General features: G+C 43.3%; 1 protein-coding gene across 1 annotated transcript in view; it reads left to right on the forward strand.

The window, feature by feature from the left end:
- Positions 1-20,188, forward strand: part of LOC308512555 (erythroid transcription factor-like) — a gene marked incomplete at both ends in the record, with an annotated part of 39,707 nt that extends 19,519 nt beyond the window's left edge. Inside the window, 6 exon segments of the mRNA XM_081115491.1 lie at positions 17,194-17,283; positions 17,769-18,140; positions 18,242-18,387; positions 18,902-19,027; positions 19,813-19,938; positions 19,940-20,188. Coding sequence (XP_080971617.1) covers positions 17,194-17,283; positions 17,769-18,140; positions 18,242-18,387; positions 18,902-19,027; positions 19,813-19,938; positions 19,940-20,188 — 1,109 coding nt within the window.
- Positions 20,189-24,744: the final 4,556 nt, after the last annotated feature.

Raw genomic sequence — 24,744 nt, forward strand, 5'->3', positions numbered from 1 at the left:
ATTATCCAATCACATGAGCAAAGAGAAGATTGGAATAAAATGAGCATAGACTCAGAAATTGTGGTCTTTATTGGATTCCTAAAAGGAGTTTAAAAAGATATTGGCACAGAACATATATTTAGAGAAATAATTGTTGAAACTTCCTAAAATAGGCAGATATCAATTTACAGATCCAGAAAGCTCAGAGACCCCAAAAGATTATAAACTCCAAGGATATTACACCCAGAAATATCATAATCAAACCTCTAAAAACCATAGATTATATAAAAACGCTTGAAAATGGCCAATAGAAAACAGCACAGTGCATATAAGGGGGTAATGATTCAAGTAACAATGCACTAGTCCTGGGAAACCATAGGGCCAGAATATAGCAACAGCTTTTAAATCTGCGAGAAAATAAGTCAACCCTGAATTCGACAACCTGCGAAAATATCCTTAAGGAATGATAATGAAATAATGACATTCTCAAGTAAACAAAAGAGTAAAATAGAGTTTGTTTCTGGAAAACCTAGTCTAAAATAAATGTTAAATAAAGTTTTTCAGACTGAAGGAAAATGATAATCATGGAGAACTTTGAGTACCAAAATGAAGAAAAATAAATAAATGGTAAATGTCTGGATAAATATAGTTGACTATTTTTCTCTACTTAAGTTTTTCAAAATATGTTTGGCTATGGAAAGCAAAACATAATATTAACTGTTGGGGTATCATAATATGTAGATGTAAGACATATGACAACTATAAAGGGGAGGTGATTTTGCTTGAAATGGTAAATCTTTAACTGAAATAGATTTTTAATAGTAAGATATATATGTTTTAATCTCTATAACAACCACTAAAACATTTAATACAGGGAGACACTTAAAAACCAAAAGATAGCCCGGCAGATGTGGCTCAGTGGTTGAGTGTCAACCTATGAACCAGAAGGTCAGGGTTCTATGCCCGGTCAAGGCAAATGTCCAGGCTCAATCCCAGCAGGGGGCATGCAGGAGGCAGTGGATAGATGATTCTCTCTCATCTATGATGTTTCTATCTCTCTCCCTCTCCCTCCCTCTCTCTGAAATCAATAAAAACATATAAATATTTTTTAAATCAAAAGGTAAATAAAAGCTCATAGTAAAAATAGGCTAATAATCCTATATAATAAAGAGGGAATATGCAAATTGATCATCACTCTGACACAAAGATGGCGGCGCCCACAGCGGAGGGGGTTTTCCATACACAAGATGGCTGCACCCACAGCAGAGGCTGAGTTCCCTAACGAGCCTTAATGAGCAATCAGCAGGGACCTGAGGCTGCGCACCCCCTGCCCCCATGGGGCTTGACAGGGGACCTCAGGCTGTGCCTCCAACCTGGCAGGGCTTGACAGGGTACCTCAGGCCATGCCCCCCGCCTTGGCACCAGGCTGGGGGACCTCAGGCTGCGCCTCTGCCCAGCAGGGCTTGACAGGGGACCTCAGGCTACACAACCCCCAGCAGGGCTTGATGGGGGACCTCAGGCCATGCTTCCCTCCCCGTGGGGCTTGATGGGGGACCTGAGGCCATGCTCCCCACCCCGGCACTGGACCGGGGGACCTGAGGCCGCACCCCCTACTAGGCGGGGCTTTATGGGGGACCTCAAGGTGCGCCTCCCAGCCGGGTGCTGGGCCAAGGAACCTCAGGCCATGCCCCCCGCCCAGTGGAGCTTGACGGGGGACCTCAGGCCACACCCCTGCCCCAGTGCCAGGCCGGGAACCTCAGGCCATGCCCCCCACCTGGCGGGGCTTGACGGGGGACCTCAGGCCGCGCCTTCTGCCCCAGCACCAGGCCAGGTGACCTGAGGCCACACCCCGTGCCCTGGTGCTGAGTCAAGGGACCTGAGGCTGTGCCCCCCACCCGGTGGGGCTTGACAAGGGTGAGACTGGCTGGACCTGGATTTAGCCCAATGGGGCGGGGGTGGCCGGGTCTGGGTCTCGTGCGATTTTGAGGTGCACATTGGTGGGCAGGGACTTGACTCTGGGTCCTGTGGTGTGCCCCAGACTCTGACAGGAGGAAGATTTTCATATACATTTTACTAATTTTCTTTCATTTCCAGACTCTGACAGGAGGAAGATTTTCATATACATTTTATCTCTGACACTTCTATTATAGAGAAAGGGCAAATAGCAATATTAAAATATTTCCTTTAATTAATCCCCTTTTTAATGTGCACAAATTTTGTGCACCGGGCCACTAGTAAAAAATAAGGAAGAAGTTGTTGAGGAGAAAACAAACACGAAAGGGAAAACAACAATAAAAAGCATACAATAGTAGAGCTAAATCCAATGTATCAATAATTATTTTGCATATAAATGTTCAAAGAACATTAATTAAAAAATAAATGTCAGATTAGGTAAAGAAAAAAGACTCAACTAATAGCCATTTACAAGAAACTATCTTTAAATAAATGACATGGATAGGTTAAAAGTAAAAGATGGAGAGGAATATACCACCCAAAGTCTAATCAAAAGAAAGCTGAAGTAGTTTCTTTTTTTTTAATCTTCACCCCAGGAAAGTTTTTAGAGAGAGAGAGAGAGAGAGAGAGAGAGAGAGAGAGAGAGAGAGAGAGAAAAGAGGGGAGAGAAGAGAGAAACATCAACCCTGTTGCCTCTCCTGTGTGTCCTGACCAGGGATTGAACCCACAACCTTTTGGTGTACAGGGTGATGCTCCTGGCCAACTCAGCCACCCAGCCAGGGCTGGAGTTGTTTTAATAATATAATACAAAGCAAATTTCAGAACAAGAAAAAGTATCAGACATAATTAGGAATATTGATTAATGATAAAAGGATTCATTCACTAAGAAGGAATAGCAATCTAAATATGTGTGCCCCTGATAACAAAACTTCAAAGTACATAAAGCAAAATCTGACAGAATATGAAGCAGAAATAGACACACTCATAATTATACTTTCAGAATCAGTACTCTTCTCTCAGTCATCAATAGAACAAGTGGTCAGAAAATCAGCAAAACTTAAAAGACCCAAACAACATAAGACACGGGGGGGTAGGGGAGGCTAGGGGACTGTCTAGGGCGGGGGGAAAAAATGGACACATATGTAATACCTTTTGTAATACTTTAAGCAATAAAAAAAAGACCCAAACAACATCATTTACTGCCTTGACTTAATTGATATTTATAGACTGTCTCACCTAATAACAGTAAAGTTAACTATCTTTTTAGGTGTACACTGAACAATAAGGAAGATAGTCCCTCATCTGGGCCATAAAAGAAAAAAAAACTTGAACTTAAAATAACAGAAAGGATCTAAGATATATTCTTCAGCCATAACATATTAATTCAGATTTTAATAACAGAAAGATATCTAAGAAAATCTCTAAATATTTTCAAACAAAACCACCCACTTATAAATTATGCACAATTCAAAGAGGAAATTTTGAGACAATTTTTAAAATACTTGGAACTGAATATAAATGAAAATATAACATTTGAAGTTTGTGGGATATGCAAGATGGAGTAGTGCCATTGCTTTTTAAAATTTTTTTTAAAATATATTTTTATTGATTTCAGAAAGGAAGGGAGAGGGAGAGATAGAAACATCAATGATGAGAGAGAATCATTGATTGGCTGCCTCCTGCACACCCCCTACTGGGGATCAAGCCCGCAACCCAGGCATGTGTCCTTGACCAGAATAGAACCCAGGACCCTTCAGTCCACAGGCTGACACTCTATCCACTGAGCCAAACAAGCCAGGGCAGTGCCATTGCTTTAAGGTCCTCTTTACAACTAAAAATTTCTAGACATAACACTATAAATATGAAAACCTCTGAAACAGGAAAAGAAGTCAGACTGCCTTGGGACCTTGAAACTTAAGGAATAAGACAAGTTTCCGTGTTGCCTCCATTATATTGCAAACAGACAGAGCCCTGCAGAAGCCTCCAACCCAGAACCACCAACAGGCATAGACAAAACACACCAAGATAATCTGTTCCTTCTAGCCAAAGGACAGGAAAAGGATGGTTTAGTAATAGAAAACCTTTTTGGCAATTACCAGCCCAATTCCAATTAGTCTGTCTGTGTCAATTTAATTCTTAAACCAGAATTATCTAAAGAAGAACCTAAAAGGATAGGAGGGACATTTTAATTCTCCCCACAGTAGATTAAGCCAGTTCCTGGAATAAAGTTAATACCCTATAAATCATAGCTTTTTTCAATCTTCTATAGAGAAACACCTATCATGAAAAAACTTTATGCACTCAGTTGGTATGGTATACTAAAACCATCAGGAAGAAGGTATTGTAGAGGAGGAGCATTTGAAGCACTCATTTGCCAAGTAGTTGTCAGAACCATTTTCTTTAATATGCATATTAATGATATGCCATTTGCTAAACTCCTTCCTGAGCTGGTTCAGGTAAGCCAAGGAAGTGGCCTTTTTCATAAATATTAGAATAACTCTAGGGATGTCTGATTGATGGTTGTTGAATAAGAACAAAGCAAAAATCTATCCTTATTTTCTTATAGGGACAATTAATAACTACAGACAAAATATTCCCAAAAGTATAGATCAGTGTTATTTACCATAGCATTATGAGTTATTTTCAGTAGCAGAGTTGGTCTGAGTAATATGACTTGCCATAATCGCAGAAATGTAACTCTGTAGTCTAAATTTTAAATATAATCTTATATACTGCAGGTAGCTTAAAATAGCAAAAATTTTAGAATTTTTAAAAATTTCTCTTATTTTCTATGTCTTTTTTTTATTATTAGTTAAGGTATTACAAATGTGTCCTCATCCCCCCCTTTAACCCCCAACCTCCCCCCCCCACACAAACTCATGCTCCCATCCCCCCGTTGTCCATGTCCATTGGTTTGGCTTATATACATGTATACAAGTCCTTCTGTTGATCTCTTCCCCTTACCCCCGCCCTCCCCTACTTTCCTTCTGGGGATTGATAACCTGATCGCTGTTTCTCAGTCTTTGGGTCTGTCCTTTTTCATCAGTCTATGTTGTTCTCTATAATCCACAAATGATTGAGATCATGTGGTATTTATCTTTCTCTGACTGGCTTATTTCACTTAGCATAAGACTCTCCAGTTCCATCCATGCTGTTGCAAAAGGCAAGAGTTCCTTTTTTTTTTTTACCGCAGCATAGTATTCCATTGTGTATATGTACCACAGTTTTCTAATCCACTCATCTGCTGATGGGCACTTAGGCTGTTTCCAAATCTTAGCTATGGTGAATTGTGCTGCTATGAACATAGGGGTGCATATATCCTTTCTAATTGGCGTTTCTGGTTTCTTGGGATATATTCCTAGGAGTGGGATCACAGGGTCAAATGCGAGTTCCATTTTTAGTCTTCTGAGGTAGCTCCATACTGTTCTCCACAGTGGCTGCACCAGTCTGCATTCCCACCAGCAGTGCAGAAGGGTTCCTTTTTCTCCACATCCTCTCCAACACTTGTTGTTTGTTGATTTGTTGATGATAGCCATTCTGACAGGTGTGAGATGATAACGCATTGTCGTTTTGATTTGCATCTCTCGTATAATTAGTGACTTTGAGCAGGTTTTCATATGTCTTTCTGCCTTCTGTATGTCCTCTTTCGAAAAGTGTCTATCTAGGTCCGTTGCCCATTTTTTTATTGGATTGTTTATCTTCCTTTTGTTAAGTTTCATGAGATCCCTGTATATGTTGGAAATTAAACCCTTATCGGTGGTATCATTGGTAAATATGTTCTCCCATGTAGTGGGTCTTCTTGTTGTTTTCTTGATGGTTTCCTTTGCTGTGCAAAAGCTTTTTATTTTGATGTAGTCCCATTTGTTTATTTTCTCTTTAGTTTCCATTGCCCTAGGAGCATTATCAGAGAAGAAATTTCTTCGGCATATGTTTGCGATTTCGCTGCCTGTGGATTCCTCTAGTATTTTTATGGTTTCCCGTCTTACGTTTAAGTCTTTTATCCATTTTGAGTTTATTTTTGTGTATGGTGTGAGTTGGTGATCTAGTTTCATCCTTTTGCATGTATCTGTCCAATTTTCCCAACACCATTTATTGAAAAGACTGTCTTGACTCCATTGAATGCTCTTGCCTCCTTTGTCGAATATTAATTGGGCATAGTGGTTTGGGTCGATTTCTGGGGTCTCTATTCTATTCCATTGATCTATATGTCTGTTCTTGTGCCAGTACCAAGCTGTTTTAAGAACAGTGGCTTTGTAATACAGTTTGATATCTGGTATTGAGATCCCACCTACTTTGTGTTTTCTCAGGATTGCTGCAGCTATTCAGGGTCTTTTTTTATTCCAGATGAATTTTTGGAACGTTCGTTCTAGATTTGTGAAATATGCCTTTGGTAATTTAATGGGGATTGCATTGAATCTATAAATTGCTTTGGGTAGTATGGACATTTTGATGATGTTGATTCTACCAATCCATGAACACGGTATATTCTTCCATCTGTTTATGTCTTCCTCTATCTCTTTTTTCAGTGTCCTGTAGTTTTCAGCATATAAGTCTTTTACCTCCTTAGTTAAGTTTATTCCTAGGTATTTTAATTTTTTTGGTGCAATGGTAAATGGGATTGCTTCTGTAGTTTCACTTTCTGTAAGTTCACTATTGGTGTAAAGAAATGCCATGGATTTCTTAGCATTAATTTTGTATCCTGCTACATTGCCGAATTCATTTATTAAGTCTAATAATTTTTTGATGGAGTCTTTAGGGTTCTGTATGTACAGTATCATGTCATCTGCAAATAAGGACAGTTTTACTTCTTCTTTTCCAATCTGGATGCCTTTTATTTCTTCTTCGTGTCTGATCACAATGGCTAGTACTTCCAGTACTATGTTGAACAGGAGTGGTGAGAGGGGGCATCCCTGTCTTGTTCCTGTTTTTAGGGGGAATGGTTTTAGTTTTTGCCCATTGATTATGATGTTGGCTGTGGGTTTGTCATATATGGCTTTTATTATGTTGAGGTATGATCCCTCAATTCCTATCTTGCTGAGAGTTTTTATCAAGAAAGGGTGTTGGATTTTGTCAAATGCTTTTTCCGCATCAATTGATATGACTATGTGGTTTTTTTCTCTCAATTTGTTTATGTGATGTATCACGTTTATTGATTTGCGGATATTGTACCATCCTTGCATCCCTGGGATAAATCCTACTTGGTCATGGTGTATGATCTTTTTGATGTACTGCTGGATCCGATTTGCTAGGATTTTGTTGAGGATTTTGGCATCTATGTTCATGAGGGATATTGGCTTATAATTCTCTTTCATTGTATTGTCTTTATCTGGTTTTGGGATTAGGGTGATGTTGGCTTCATAGAATGAGCTGGGAAGTGTTCCTTCCTCTTGGATCTTTCGACATAGTCTGAGGAGGATAGGTTTTAGGTCTTCCTTGAATGTTTGGTTAAACTCCCCTGTGAAGCCATCTGGCCCCGGGCTTTTGTTTGCTGGAAGCTTTTTGATTACTGCTTCGATTTCCTCCATAGTTATTGGCCTATTGAGATTTTTAGAATCTTCCTGGTTAAGTTTTGGAAGGTTGTATTTATCTAGGAATATGTCCATTTCCTCCAGGTTGTCTAGTGTGTTGGAGTAGAGTTGTTCATAGTATTTTCTAACAATCCTTTGTATTTCTATGGGGTCTGTTGTTATTTCTCCTCTTTCATTTCTGATTTTGTTTATTTGGGTCCTCTCTCTTTGTTTCTTGGTGAGCCTGGCTAGAGGTGTATCAATCTTGTTTATCCTTTCAAAGAACCAGCTCTTGGTTTTGTTGATCTTTTGTATTGTTTTTTTGGTCTCTATGTCGTTTATCTCCGCTCTGATCTTTGTTATTTCCTTCCTTCTGCTTACAGTGGGCTTTTTTTGTTGCTCTCTTTCTAATTCCTCGAGTTGTAGAGTTAGGTCATTTATTCTCATTGTTTCTTGTTTCTTGCAGTAGGCTTGTAGAGCTATGAACTTCCCTCTCAAGACTGCTTTTGCTGTGTCCCATAGGTTTTGGATTGTTGTGTTTTCATTGTCATTCGTTGCCATGATGTTTTTTATTTCTTCTTTGATCTCACTGGTGACCCAGTCGTTTAATAGCATGCTATTTAGTCTCCATGTGTTTGATTTTTTTGGATTGTTTTTGTTGTAGTTGATTTCCAGTTTTATGCCTTTGTGGTCTGAGAAGATACTTGATATGATTTCAATTTTCTTGAATTTGAAGAGACTTTGTCTGTGACCCAATATATGGTCTATCTTTGAAGATGACAAATGTGCACCTGAGGAGAATGTATATTCTGTGGCTTTGGGGTGAAATGTTCTGAAGATGTCAATTAATTCCATCTGATCTAGTGAGTCATTTAGGATTGATGTTTCTTTGCTGAGTTTCTGTTTAGAGGATTTGTCCAGTGGCGATAATGGGGTGTTAAGGTCCCCTACTATGATTGTATTGCTGTCAATCTCTCCCTTGATCTTCTCCAGAAGATTTCTTACGTATTTGGGTGCTCCTATATTGGGTGCATATATATTTACCAGAGTTATTTCTTCTTGTTGGACTGCTCCCTTTAGTATTATGAAGTGGCCTTCTTGATCTCTTTTTATGTCCTTCACTTTGAGATCTAATTTGTCAGATATAAGTATTGCTACCCCGGCTTTTTTTTCACTTCCATTGGCCTGAAAAACCTTTTTCCATCCCTTCACCATCAGTCTGTGTGCGTCTTTTTTTCTGAGGTGGGTTTCCTGTAGACAGCAGATATATGGGTCATGTTTTCTTATCCACTCATTTACCCTATGCCTTTTGACTGGGGAATTTAATCCATTTACATTTAAAGTTATTATTGATAGAAACTTGTTAGTCGCCATTTTTGTTCTTTACTGCTGCGTTCCTTCTTTGTTTCCTGTTTTTTCTATTTACAGCAGACCCTTTAGCATTTCTTGCATTGCTGGTTTGGTTGTAATAAACTCCCGTAGACCATTTTTGTCTGTGAAGCTCCTGATTTGACCCTCAATTTTGATTGATAGCCTCGCTGGGTATAGTATTCTTGGATTCAGACCCTTCCTTTGCATGACTTTGTATATTTCATTCCATTCCCTTCTTGCCTGATGTGTTTCTGTTGAGAAATCGGTCGCTAGTCTGATGGGGGATCCTTTGTAGGTAACTTTCTGTCTCTCTCTGGCTGCTTTTAAGATTCTTGCTTTGTCGTTGGTGTTTGCCAATTTAATTATTATGTGCCTCGGTGTCGGTCTTTTCGGGTTCATTTTGTTTGAGACTCTGTGAGCTTCTTGGATTTGTGTGAGTTTTTTCCTCCCTATATCAGGGAAATTTTCTGTTACTATTTTTCAAACAGGTTTTCTATTCCTTGCTCAGTTTCCTCTCCTTCTGGCACCCCTATTATTCGGATGTTGTTTCGTTTAGCATTGTCCCAGAGTTCTCTTAGGCTCTCTTCCTGCTTTTTAATTTTTTTTTCTAGAAGCTGTTCTGTTTGGGTATTTTTTTTCTACCTTGTCTTCTAGCTCGCTGATACGGTCCTCTGCTTCTTCTAGTCTACTGTTGATGCTTTCTATTGAGTTCTTTATGGCAGTGATGTCGTTTTTCATTTCTTCTTGGTTTCTCTTCATTTCCTCTTGGTTCTTCTTCATTTCCTCTTGGTTCCTACACATATTGTTGAATTGGTCTTCCATTCTTTTCATCCACCTTATGACCATTACTCTGAATTCTTTCTCTGACAGGTTGCTTGCCTCCATTGCCTCTATTTCATTTACTTCCTTTTCTGATGATGCCTGTTTTTCTTTCATATTTGGGTTGGTTCTTTGTTTCACCATGATTTCTCTTCTCAAGGTGTTTGGTTATGTAGATCTCTCTCTGTTGCGCTGATTCAAAGGCACAAAATACAACACAACAAGGCACAACGTACAAGGCACCGAACTAAATGCATTCACGATATTAATAACCCCAAATAAAGGTGACCCCCCTGAGCGAAGAGAATTAGGGGATAAAGAAGAAAAAAGAGAAAAATATTAGAGAGAAAAATAAAAAACAAAAAGGAGTGCCGAAATGAGATTGGGAAAAGGGAGAGAAAAAAAAACACAAAAAGACCAAAAAAAAGCAAAAACAAAAAAAACAACAACAAAAACAAAAAAAAAATTAAGAGAATGAAATAGAGGTGGGGAAGAGGCTATTTGTATGGGGAGGGCGAGGGATTGGAAATTAGATATATAAGTAGGGTGAAATTTAGACAGTGGGTAGAAAGAAGGAATAGGTAAAATCCAAAGCAGGAATAGGGTAAGAGAAACAGGACAACAAAAGGGGAAAAGTGAGGAAGAGAGTTTTGGCTTAAGGGTAAATGTGAGATAGAAATGATGCTAAAGGAATGATGAAAATAGAGTGTAGAACATTAATCCCAAAATAAAATAAAGAAAAATAAAAAAAAATAAAAAAAATAAAATGACCCTTGAAAAAATGGTAAAAGGATAGCAATAATACTGGTTAAAAAATGTAGTAATTAAAAAGGTAAAATCAGGTGATGAAAAAAATAAAAAATAAAAAAAAAAATAAAATAGGTTCTTAATGAAATGGTGAAAAAAAGAATTAAAAAATATATATATATATAAATATTCAGAAGTGAAGGTGCTTCAGATCTTCCACTCTTCTTTTTGGCATGCCTCAGTCCTGCCAGGCATTCAGGGGAGTGTTGAACTTCCCTGCGATACACTGTCCCTCCGTGCAGTAAACCACAGACCTGATTTTAACGCAGTTTGTATTTGTTTACCAGACTGCCTTTATTTGTGATCTCAAAAGAGACAGTTCGTGGCTCTGCCTCTGGGTGGCAGTGTGTCTGGATTTACCTCCGAGGCTCTAAGTCCTCTCTATCAGTAGGGTTTTGTCCTCTATGGTATTTGGAACTGATTCGGGAAAGACCACTGCCCAGAGCTGGTTCCTTGCCACTGTCCGCTGTTTCCCAGGCTCCCCAAAAAGAACTTTCCCCTACAGGCTCTGCGAATGACCCCAACTGGGGAATCCCATGCGCTGGGTTTAATAATCAAATGCACGGATCTAAGGGGAACTGTAACAAGAGCCTGATAGTTGTGCGAATTCGCAAGCCTCCACCTTCCAGGTCTGCGCACAGTCTCCTCGCGCAGTCTCCGCGCGCCCACTCGCCCCTGGCACCAAGCAGCCAGCAGATTGGCAAAGTCCAAGGCTGCTCCTTTACATCCAGTCCAGCTATGGGCTCATTTTTCGCGTTCCCTTCTGCCAGCAGCCCTGTGGGGCCCCTTCCCCACTCGCGGGTCACGCTGGTCCCAAGGGCTGCGGACTCTGTGGGGCGCAGATTCCGCCCTGCGCGCGCGAGCTCGGTCCTCCCTCCAACCCGAACTGCAAACCGCACCTTTAGGGGATGTCCAACCTTTCCGTGAGAAGAAGCAGTGCTCGTCTGAGTTCACGCAGTCACGCTGCTGGAGATCCCTTGTTTCCAGGTTAGTAGCTGGTCTCTGGATTCCGGCAACCACCACCCAAGATGGCGCAGTCTCCGCTGCTTAGCTGGCGCACCAGGAGAGGCTTCAGCCGCAGTCTCCAACCGTCCTTTTTTTTTCCCTGGGGGGTTCTCAGTCTTTCCTAGCTGCAGACAATCTCTCAGCTGAAAATCCTCTACCTATTCGGGCTGAATGTTACCCGTTTCAGCTGCTCACCCTTATCTGCTCCAGGACAAGGCACAGGACACGTCCGCTTATACCTCCGCCATTTTCCGATCGCCTATTTTCTATGTCTTATGTATTCATTTTAGGATTGATGAATAAAATTTATTTTAAAATAAATAAATTTATAAGTATTAAGCATTTCTGATATGTCTAGATATGTTCAAATAGAATAACTAGGAGGTACACACACTGACACACATATGCATATACACTGATATATAAAATGATTTCCATTAGATGTTTTGCTAGCCAAAGGAGTTTTATTAAAATCTTTGGAATGAAGGAATTTATTGCAGTGTTCATTATAACAATAAAAATTGAAAACAAAAGCTACTGCCACTATTTGGAGACCTTTATGTTTCTTGGCCTGGGTAAAAATTTTGTATTTGCTTTGTATTGACTTATTGTTTCTATACGTCTCTCTGTGTGTGCTTCTCCCCACAACAAAGGAGCAAGAATAAACAGGAGGACCTACATTAAATTGTTAACATTGCTCATATTTGGAGGTAGAGAGAAGTTTTTAAATGTATTTTTAATGTTTTCTCCAATTCCCTGTTTATTTCACTTAGTAAACATAATTCTCTGTAGGTGAAAAATGAATTGATCCATAACCTAGAAGAAGACAACAGTGTCTTCATTTTACTTTCTAAGAGAAACTTTGGCCATGGCAAGAGCATTTACTGAAAATATAAACTGCACTGAGGAAAGCTGTAAGTACATCTCTGCTTTGTCTCCCAACTTTGTCCAGAGTGAGTGGTGCTATTATGAACTCTGCCCACCACAATCTCTTCCATGAAAATTACGAGTACTTTATTTTAAAGTATTTTAAAATTTTGATTTTATTGTCATAAGAACATGAGATTTAGCCTCTGGCCCAATTTTTTTAAGTGTACAATACATTACTGTTGATTATAGGTACAATGTTGCACAGCATATCTCTCCAGTTTATCTTATTTAACTGACACTTCATGCCTGCTGATTACTAATTCCAAATTTTCCCATCCCCCAGTCCCTGGGAACCAACATTCCAGTCTTTGATTCTGAGTTTGACCATTTTAGAGACCTCATATAAGTGGAATCATGCAGTTTGTGTCTTTCTATGATTAGCTTATTTCACTTAGCATAATGTCCTCATGGTTCATCCATTTTGTTGCAGATGGCAGAATTTCCTTTTCTAGTAAAGCTGGATAGTATTCCACTGTATGTGTATGTGTACTACATTTTCTTTATCCATTTATCTGCCATGGACATTTCGGTTGTTTTCACAGCTTAGCTATTGTGAATAGTGCTACAATGAACATAAGGGTGCTTATGTCTTTTTGAATAAATACCTAGCAGTGGATTGCTGGATCATAGTTCTGTTTTTAATTTTTTGAGGAGGCTCCATACGATTGTTCATAGTGGCCTTTTCTTCTTTTTTTTATTTTTTTATTTATTGCTTAAAGTATTACAAAGGGTATTACATATGTGTCCATTTTTCCCCCCCACCCTAGACAGTCCCCTAGCCTCCCCTATCCCCCAGTGTCTTATGTCCATTGGTTATGCTTATATGCATGCATACAAGTCCTTTGGTTTATTTTCTGTTTCTAAAATGTTGATTTAGCTCTTTAATATTAAGGAACAAACCAAAAACAAAATTTAGGAATAAAACAATGTGTAGTTTCCTATATTCATCTATATTATAGATTACATATAAGATTTTGCCTTAATGGAGGATCTATTTGAACGTAATAGTGAAAATTATTATGTTTAAAGTAGTATAAAAGAATCTTTGATTAAGTTGGTGGTGGTAGGCAATGATCATTTTGTATTCCTCTCAAATCCTATATGCCAAGGAACAAGTTCCCTGATAAGACCTTTTGCCTTTGTATTGTGTGGATTTCAAAGAACAGTGTGGTACCAAGGTAAAAAACCACGTGTGTGTGTGTGTGTGTGTGTGTGTTGGATATATTTAATATGTGCAAATACACACACAGTTGTCTACAAAGTGAACTAGAATTCTTTAAAGTTTCAGAAACCAGAATTACTGATGTCATAGACTTAACCTGATGTGGCAAGCTCTTGACTAATATATTTCCATTTCCCACAAGATCCTGGAAGTACGTAAGAGCATTCACACTTTACAGGACCGAGGCTCAGGGATGTGAACTGACTTGACCTGGATCACATGGTATGACCTCACTGAATCCAAAGACTGTCCTGGCTGCTTTGCACATGTCCTGACCCAAGTCAGCCTTTCCCTAGGACCTTCAGCTTCCCAGAGGTTCTGTGACAGAAGATAATTCTGCAGTGACCATTCACTTGTCTTGTCACCCTCTCTGAGTGTGACTGAAGAATAATTGTAGGGACACGGGTTCTTTCTGCAGCCCACCCGCTCATATACTTTGTTTCAGCTTCCCTGGAATGGGGAGCTGTGGGCTAGACCACGATTATGTGTCTCAAGAACCTGGGCATTTCCTGGGTCAGTCCTGTGGTTGCTCTTGGGTCTGTTCCAGGGAACCACACTGCTCTCTGACAAGGGGGTAGAGAGGCCTTCATCAAACACATATTCCCACTCTAGAATCCAGGAGTCCTCATAAATTTTTTCTTTGAGGCACAAATGACTGGAGGTAAAATCCTGTGGCCTGTCATTTTCAATCTGTGTGAACCTGAGCAAGACATTTAGTTTTTGGGAGAAAAAGTTTTCCTCTATCAACCTAAGCTCAAATGGTCATGGCCTGTGAATTAACTGATGATAGACAGATTAACAGGAGAAAAGATGGGCATATGTGGAAGCACTCAATAATGAGTAACTCCATGAATAGCTAGAGAGAAAGGTTTATAAACCATCTAAGCAAAAGGGAGGGAGGTTAGGGCTCCGATGGGAAAGTTATGGAAAGTTCTGTTGGGCTTTTTCATGCTAATGATAATGGGCAGTCTATCTCCTTCCTTGCTCAACATTTCCCAGGGTGTATGTATGTGTATGTGGAGGTATGGAAGCTGAATTAGTACTTTCCTATGCTAAGCATCAGTCTTCCTTCAATTAGAAAATTCCCTGTTGAGGGCAGGGGTGTAGGTCAATGGAAGTTGCATTTTTGGTAGTTTCTGCTTAAAATTAGATAATGTTTCTATGGTTGCTGTCAGGTGTTTTCAGTTTAAAATCATCTTTATACCACTTTGGGGGGCTGCTAATTTCTTCATAGTCATTTGAAAGCCACTTCCTCATTTGTCATGTGAGGGTAACATATGCCTTGCAAATTAGTCCTGAAAATTTCATGAAATTATATACAGAAATTGCCTGAAACATTGGAGGGTGACAACAAACAATATAGTTGTCTTCTTCTTCCTCTTACTGCATATTGTATCCATTGGTTTCAGTTACCAATTCCAGATCTATTATTCCTTGAATTCTATCTCACATTAAATCATTGCTGCCTCTAGTTTTCTTGATCGGGCTACTAGGCTTCTAAAAACAGAGAAAATATGTTTGTGAACTCAAAGGGAATGTTCCTGGTCACAACTTCAACTTGGAAAGCAATTTCCTCATTATGTGGTTGCCCATAATTTATCACCTCTCTCTCTAGTTAAAACCTAAGAACATTTACTGGGTGCCCACCATGAGCCCTATCCTATGCCCTCCCTTACCTTGTACACTTCCTGAAGATCAGCAGATCACCCTCCGTCACAGCAGCCTTTACTTCCTCGGGACTCCATCTCCTCCTCCACTCCTTTGCACAAGGAGGAAAGTTCCCATCTCTCCCTCAGGTCCCTATCTGTATTCTCACTCCCAGAAACTAGATCACAAAGAGCCCTGCTCATACGCTCATTCCCTAATAGTTCTCAGGAAGGTACAGATAACAATTGTTTTATGTTCTCAAAAAGACTTTAAAATATCTATTTTTCCTCTGTTCTTGAAAGCTGCAATGTTGAACGTACAAGCAGTGGGCCAGAGCATCTGGGGAGTGACCTGTGGGAAGAGAAGCTGCTGAAAGTGTGAAGTGCTGAAAACCAGGGAAGACTGGATCAGTGAGAAAAGGGGAAAGGGATCAGAGGAAGCAACTGGGAAAAATCAACTGGGGGACTGCCTACAGTGCACTTCATGTGGACTTTAGGGTCCAAAAACTTTAAAGTTGGTTCTCCCTTATACTAGCTCTGTGACCCTGGGTAGTTTTTTAAAAGAGCTATTTTGAAGACTGAAGGAGAAAAGTTATATAAAGTAGTTAGTATAAAACACATCACTAGCATACTATTATTTGTATTGAATCTTAATTTCATAACATGACTTAGTGTTCTTAGTTTTTAATCTTAGAACTATGCTTCTTTTTAAAAGATACTCTTATATTTCAAAATCAAAACATACCAAATATATAGAAGTACATTTTGTGCACAAAAAAAGCAAAAATCATGAATGACACTGGAATGATTGAGATCAAGGAAATGCTGCAGTAAATAATTACAATTACAACCTGGCCGGCATGGCTCAGTTGGTTGAACGTCATCCCATGAACCAGGTCACAGTTTGATTCGTGGTCAGGGCACATGCCTGGGTTGCAGACTCGATCCCAGTAGGGGACATGCAGGAGGTAGCCAATCTATGATTCTCTCTCCCTCTCTGAAATCGATAAAAATATATATTATATAAAGAAAAGAAACCCCTATCTGTAAACTCTTTGGGAACCCCGATTGAGTTCAGGAGCCTTGCTTACATCATTGACAATGACCCCTGACGTCACTGCACAACAATCCCTACCTCACGCCCCACCCCGCAGAGTCCACAGGAACCCGTGATCCAACTCTCAACATGAACCTCAGTCTTGAACTTACATGGAAAATCCTTTCCTGAACCTGTGGTGGGGCGCCTGTCCTGACCTTCTGCTTTAAGTCCAGACTTCATCCTATATAGGCACCGACAGCCTCACCTGGCACAGGACCCCCTGCCCAGACACTGTGTAGGGCATGCTGTCCTAACCCTGTGCTGGCTCCATGGCTGTGACCCTCTACAGGAAGCCTTGCCTATAACAGTGCTGGAGCCTATAACCGGATTCTGCAGAAACCTTTCCCTGACTTCCAACAGATATCCGTATCTTGACCCTTTTCAGGAATCTCTGACTTGATCTTTCATAGGAACCCCTAAACTTGCCCTCTGGAAACACCCTTCTGACCCTGTATAGGAAGCCCTGATGTGACTCTCTCTGACAGCCTTGGTCTGGAAACCTTGCCCTCACCTTGTACAGGAGCCATTGTCCTGACTGTGGCTAGTGGCCACCACATGAAACAGCGTAGATCTGGGGAGTCTACAGAATCCTGTAGCAGGCACTGCTATAGGCTTTTCAATCCTGTTCCCCTTTCTTCCTGACTCACTCACTTTCCCAGCCTCCCTTGCAATGACAGGTGGACATGTGACAGTTCTGATCAATAGAGTGAGCACAGTGACTTACACAACTTCCAGGTCTGGCCCATAGGAACCTCTCATGGGCCCTGGCTGGTGGTTCAGTGGTTAGAGCATGGGCCTATGCACTGAAGGGTCTCGGGTTCAATTCCCAGTTAAGGGCATGTACCTGGGTTGCAGGTTGGATCCCCAGACCCAGTTGGGGCCCACGCAGTGCAGCTGCTGCACTGGCCCACTACATGGATGCTGAAGCCTATAGATACTCCCCAGGTAACTCCTTTGGGTGGTTTTTCTGGCATGGGTTCCATGTTGCTGGGGTTGCCATGGAGACCCTTGAATAGGGTAGAACCGCACAAAAGCCATCTTGGAAATGGCCAGAAGCCTTCACGAGGCTCTGTGGACCACGTTCCCCACTTATGTGCAGACCCGGGACTGTCCATCCCTCAACCTGCGACATCGGGAATCAATGTTGTAAGGAGGTGGGGGTGAGCCTAGTTGAGTGGCCCATGGGGTTCCACACAGTTATGCTAAAAGCCCATTGGGAAAAGGCTGCTGGTGACTGCAGCTACCAGAGGGACCAGTGGGGCTCAGACCCAGGAGTCACCCAATGGCCAGCAGCTGCACTGGCAACCTAGGGGAAGGTGGGAAGGCTGGCCACCATGTGGGGCTGTTGGGAATCACTGCACCCTGAAAGCAGGATGGCTTCAGAACTTCTGTTCCCTTCGTCCTTCCTTCCTATACCCACCCCCCAACAGTCTTCCAGGTATACCCATTGCTCAACTGTATGGAGGGAATCCCAGGGGGCTCACCATACACCAGCTGGGCCTATGGCAAGACGGGGCTCTACCCTCCCTCCACTGTGTGCCCCACCCGCGAGGACTCCCCACACCAGGCCTCAGAAGATCCTGATGGAAAAGGCAGTTTCCTAGAAACGTTAAAGACAGAGCGACTGAGCCCAGACCTCTTGACACTGGGACCTGCAGTGCCTTCATCCATCCCTGTCCCCAGCACTGCCTATGGGGGCCCTGACTTTCCCAATAACTTCTTTTTGCCCACCGGAAGCCCCCTCAATCCAGCGGTCTATTCCTCCCCCAAGCTTTGTGGAACACTGCCCCTGGCCACCTGTGGTGAGGTCCCCCCAAAGGGACAGGGAGGTTGAGGAGGGGGATGGGGTCCAAGGCAATGTTGGGCTGAACCTGGTTCCCTCTTGCCCCGTCCACCTCACCAGAGGCCAGGGAGTGTGTGAACTGCGGAGCGACAGCCACTCCACTGTGGCGGCGAGACAGGACAGGCCACTACCTGTGCAATGCCTGTGGCCTCTATCACAAGATGAATGGGCAAAACAGGCCCCTCATCCGGCCCAAAAAGCGCCTGGTAAGACCCCAGGCCCACCTCCCCTCACCCAGGTACTCTGTTCTCACTGCGGGCAGGGATCTCTGCCCTCACACTCTATGAGAACCCACATCCCCCCTCCCTGCCCCATCCACTCAGGGACCCAGCTCTGTACAGGAGTGTCTACCCTCAGCCCACCCTCGGGCTGCAAGCAGGCACGCCGTCCACTCCCTGCACAGCAGTTTTCATCCTTGGCTACACACTGGGATCACCGTGGGGCCCTCCCGAGATGGTTGATTTACTTGGTCTGGGGCGCTGCCTGGGCATCAGGATTGTTTTCGACTCCCCAAGAGAGTCCAATGTCCGCCAACGCTGAGAACCACTGATGAAGCACCCCACGCCATCTGGAAAGCCCCGGGACAGGAGGCTATGCCCTCGCCCCTTAGAGGACCCTCAGTCTATGCCTTGTCCAGGAAGCCCTGCCTGCACCCTGACCCTCACCTCCTGGGTCCTCCACCCCCCAGTGCACTGACCCTCACATTCTTGCTGCCCCCAGATCGTCAGCAAGCGGTCAGGTACCCAGTGCACCAACTGCCAGACAACTACCACGACACTGTGGCGGAGGAATGCCAGTGGGGACCCTGTGTGCAATGCCTGCGGACTCTATTACAAATTACACCAGGTGTGTCCTGTCTCCTGAAACCTGCCCCTCCCCCATCCCACCAACACTCCCTTCCTCCTCCTTTTCCTTTCCTGCACTCTTGCGATCTTCCTTCCCTCTCTTCTTCATTCCCTTTCTCTCTTCTCCCTGTTATTCTCCTCCCTCCTTCCCCCCTCATCCCTCTCTTTTCTGCACCTCCATCTCCTCTCCTACTCCCCTCCTACTCCCTTCTCTCTCCTCCATTTCTCATCTCCTTTCCCCTCCCCTCCAGCCATCAGCTAGTCCTATGACTAGAGGCTCCCCTGGCTCAGGGCTTCATAAGCTCATAACTCCTTAGGGCATTATCTGGGCCACATCTGGGGCCTGCTCCCCTAGTCCTTGACCCAGTTGCCTACTCTTAAGTAAGCGGTTCTCAGCCTCTGGGTTGCGACCCCTTTGGGGGTCGAACGACCCTTTCACAGGGGTCGCCTAAGACCATCAGAAAACACATATATAATTACATATTGTTTTTGTGATTAATCACTATGCTTTAATTATGTTCAATTTGTAACAATGAAAATACATCCTGCATATCAGATATTTACATTACGGTTCATAACAGTAGCAAAATTACAGTTATGAAGTAGCAACGAAAATAATTTTATGGTTGGGGGTCACCACAACATGAGGAACTGTATTCAAGGGTCGCGGCATTAGGAAGTTTGAGAACCACTGTCTTAAAGAGTGGGGTGGAAAGGGTGTCCCTGGTGGAGACACGGAGGCAAAAGTCTGAGTTTGGGGAACACTCATGGCCTCTCTTTCATCAGGTGAACCAACCACTGACTATGCAGAAGGGTGGTATCCAGACTAGAAACCGCAAGGCATCAGGAAAAGGAAAAAAGAAACGAGGGTCGAGACTGGGAGGCACAAGACCAGCTGATGGACCAGCTTCATGGTGGCTTCATGGTGGTGGCTGGGGGCAGAGATGGTGGGAATTTTGGGGAAGTGGCCTCAGGCTTGACATTGGACCCAACTGGTACTGCCCATCTCTACCAAGGCCTGGGCCCCGGGGTGCTGTCAGGGCCTGTCAGTCACCTCATGCCTTTCCCCGGGCCCCTGTTGGGTTCACCCACAGGCTCCTTCCCCACAGGCCCCATGCCTCCCACCACCACCAGCACTGTGGTGGCACCACTCAGCCCATGAGGACACAGAGCATGACTCAGAGCAGGGGTAGGGTCCCTCTCTGCGTGGAGCCAGAAGTTTCTACAACCCAACCTCTGGGCCCCCCACAGCTCTGATCTGGGCCATCAATGATTTGTAAAATAAATCATCAGAGTCCTGAAGTTGGAGGTGTGAGTCTGAGTGGGACTGAATAAAGAGCCGTGGTAGGTGGGGAGTGCAACGGTGCCTGTGGTTCTCTGGTGATGGCGTGAGGCCGTGTGAGACAGCACGTGTCACCCGTCATGATACTGTGTTATGATGTGCAAGTATAAGAGTGTACTAGTATGTGAGACCACCTGTGACAGCAACCAGGGTATATGATATGGTGTGTACCTGCACACGTCATGGGCAGAGACAGTGTAGTGGCTGACTGCTCCGTGAGGTGGTGACCATGGGGGTGAGGTTCTGATAGATGGTGTGCACGACACCAGACAACTGTGAGAAACGGGGCACCAGTGACTGTATGAGAGGACATGGTGCGCTGAGGCAACATGTGAGGTTGTGCTCATGTGGTTGTGATCATGTGATCATGCAGGGTGGATTTGAGATGGTGTGACGGCATGTGTACCGGGCACAGAATTTGCTCAATAAACATTTCCGGGATGCTCACCAAGGACTGTGAGGTACTGCATGTCGGGAGGTCTTTGTGGGTCTGGCAAGGGCAGCACTTGTGTGCAAGCATGTGTATGTGAGCGTATCGCATATCCTGTGCCCTGTCACAGTGCCTCCGAGTGGCTGACAGCGTGAGCAGCTCTGTACACTTGTTTGTGGAGGTATCAATATATACAATTTCAGTCTGTAAGTTAGGGACCCACTTCCAGGGGACAGAAGACATGTTCAGGACAGGAATGGGAGGCACGAGTGGGGCTGGAAAGGCAGCCAGCAAGAAGGGCAGAAGGCCAGTCTGGGACCGTGGGGTTGTCCATGGGCCCTCCTGACACTCATCTCTTATCTCTCTCAGCCCAGCTCAGCCTGCAGCCCTGTGGGAAATGGTAGAGAAGGAAGGGGAGATTAGGAGAACAGAATAACCTCTATGGGGAATATTTAGACCCTGGGGGGCATCTTCCCACAGTGCCCACTCCCTCCCCAACACACCCCGTCACCTGGGTGAACTGCTCCCCCTAAAGTGGAATCTGTTCTTCCATGGAACAAATCCTCACATCGGAGCATGCGTGGAGTCAGGTGACATCCTAACCCAGACAGGTTAAGTGGCTCTCCCAAGGCCACACAGCTGGAGGCACAGGGCTGAGCCAGGCTCTGTGGTGTAGCCTCCACCCTGCCCAGAGGCTCCTAACCGCAACCAGCACCGTTTTCTGAGTGATCACTGTGGTCAACAACAGCTGGAAGGCTCAGGTGCTTTCCTTCATGAACACCTGAAAAAATACTCTAGTCCGGCTGGTGTGACTCAGTGGTTGAGCATCAACCCATGAACCATGAGGACATGGTTGGATTCTTGATCATGGCACATGCCCAGGCTGCAGGCTCTAACCCCAGTGAGGTGCATGTGGGAGGCAGCCGATCCATGAATCTCTCTCATCACTGATGTTTCTATCTCTCTCTCCCTCTCCTTTCCTCTTTGAAATCAATAAAAATATGTGTGTGTTTTTGTTTTGTTTTTTTTAAAGAAAGCCCCATCTTTAAACTCTTTGGGAATCCTGATTAAGTTCAGGAGCCTTGCTTACATTGTTGACAATGGCCTCGGATGTCACTTTGCACAACAATCCCTACCTCACGCGCCACCCCGCAGAGTCCACAGGAACCTGTGATCCAACTCTCAACATGAACCACAGTCTTGAACTTACATGGAAAACCCTTTCCAGAACCTGTGGTGAGGCGCCTGTCCTGACCCCCTGCTTTAAGTCCAGACCTCATCCTATACAGGCATCTACAGCCTCACCTGGCACAGGACCCCCTGCCCAAACACTGTACAGCAAGTATATCAAACTTGTGGCCCACAGGCCGTATGCACCCACAACAAATATTGTTGCAGCCCAGCCAATATAACGGTATGTAAGAAACGTTTTAATAAAAATTTCATAACCTACCAAAGGCATATTTCACAGACCTAGAACGAACTCTCCAAAAATTCATCTGGAATAAAAAAAGACCCCGAATAGGTGCAGCGATCCTGAGAAAGAACAAAGCAGGTGGGATCTCAATACCTGATATCAAGCTGTATTACAAAGCCACTGTTCTCAAAACTGCCTGGTACTGGCACAAGAACAGACATACAGATCAATGGAATAGAATAGAGAGCCCAGAAATCGACCTGAACCCATGTGCTCAATTAATATTTGACAAAGGAGGCGAGAACATACAATGGAGTCAAGACAGTCTCTTCAATAAATGGTGTTGGGACAATTGGACAGATACATGCAAGAAAATGAGACTAGACCACCAACTTACACCATACACAAAAATAAACTCAAAATGGATAAAGGACTTAAATGTAAGACAGGAAACCATAAAAATACTAGAGGAATCCAAAGGCAACAAAATCTCAGACATATGCCAAAGCAATTTCTTCACCGATACAGCGCCTAGGGCACTTGAAACTAAAGAGAAAATGAACAAATGGGACTACATCAAATTAAAAGCTTCTGCACAGCAAAAGAAACCATCAACAAAACAAGAAAGCCCACTGCATGGGAGAACATATTTGCCAATGTTATCACCGATAAGGGTTTAATCTCCAACATTTATAAGGAACTCATACAACTTAACAAAAGGAAGATAAACAATCCAATCAAAAAATGGGCAAAGGACCTAAATGGACACTTTTCAAAAGAGGACATTCAGAAAGCCAAGAGACATATGAAAACATGCTCAAAGTCACTAATCATCCGAGAGATGCAAATCAAAACAACAGTGAGGTACCATCTCACACCTGTCAGACTGGCAATCATCAACAAATCAACAAACGACAAGTGCTGGAGAGGATGTGGAGAAAAAGGAACCCTCGTGCACTGCTGGTGGGAATGCAGACTGGTGCAGCCACTATGGAAGACAGTATGGAGTTTCCTCAAAAAGGTAAAAATGGAATTCCCATTTGACCCCGTGATCCCACTTCTAGGAATATATCCCAAGAAACCAGAAACACCAGTCAGAAAGGATATATGCACCCCTATGTTCATAGCAGCACAATTCACCATAGCTAAGATCTGGAAACAGCTTAAGTGCCCACCAGTAGATGAATGGATTAGAAAACAGTGGTACATCTACATGATGGAATACTATGCTGCTCTAAAAAGGAAGGAACTCTTACCATTTGCAACAGCATGGATGGAATTGGAGAGCATTATGCTAAGTGAAATAAGCCAGTCAATGAAGGAAAAATACCACATGATCTCACTCATTTATGGATAATAAAGACCATTATAAACTTATGAACAAAAATAGATACAAAGGCAGAGCAGCCTCGAACAGACTGGCAAACTACAGCGAGAAGGCCGGGGAGGGTTGGGGGGCAGGAGGCAGGGGGGTAAGAGATCAACCGAAGGACTTGTATGCATGCATATAAGCATAACCAATGGACATAAGACACTGGGGGGTAGGGGAGGCCAGGGGATTGTCAAGGGCGGGGGGAAAAAATGGACACATATGTAATACCCTTTGTAATACTTTAAGCAATAAAACAATTAAGGAAAAAATTTTCATAACTTAATTTTTAGAATATCCTGTTATACATAACTAGAGGCCGGGTGCACAGGATTTGAGCACTGTTGGGGGGTGTGGCCTGTGGGGATCAGCCTGCTCATCCCAGTCTGCAGAGTGGCTGTGGACCCACCCTCTGAGTGGCTGCTCCCTGGTCTGGCATCTTCCGTGGCGCTGGAGCACTAGCTTCTCCAGGGGACCCGGTCAGGGCCAGGCTCAGGGACAATAGCACTGAGGCGGCCGAGTAGGCCTCAGTCCCACGGTGGCCATGAACCTACCTCCCAGCCTCCAGTCAGCCAAGCAGCACTCCCACTGTGGTAGTGCACGGACTCCCCAGGGGGCAGCTCCTGCGTTGAGCGTCTGCCCCCTGGGGGTCAGTGCATGTCATAGCCACTGGTCGATTGGTCGTTCCACCATTCGGTCTCTGGGCTTTTATTATACAGGATTATGAATACCGAACTACAACATTCACTAATGACTGATTACTATAATTGTGTTGCATTCATTTTCCTTACGTACCTTATGTGCAGGTGCACCATTTCTCTCCACTGATACTAGCAGCACATATTTTAGCGGCCGGTTGCCACATCATTAGTCTTGTACTGACTTGTTTGGTGTGCATAACAGGAAATATTTTGCTTTCAGAGAAGAAGAAAAATAGATTTGCATTACGCTTATAAATTTGTGCAGTTATTCAGTGTCTGGTAAGTTAATGTTCAAGAAAAAATATTACTTTTTCTTAAAATGTTCTATTATTTTATGTTAACAATGACTCATTTATTTCAACCCTTTGTAATCAGCATGTCTCTATCGAAATAATCCTATGTTCCTATGAAAATTGAAGGTTTTGTGTGTGTTTTTTGCGGCCCACATAAACTTAAACC

This window comes from Myotis nattereri (assembly GCF_964212035.1).
Source record: "Myotis nattereri genome assembly, contig: HAP1_SCAFFOLD_133, whole genome shotgun sequence".
NCBI classification, from domain to species: domain Eukaryota; kingdom Metazoa; phylum Chordata; class Mammalia; order Chiroptera; family Vespertilionidae; genus Myotis; species Myotis nattereri.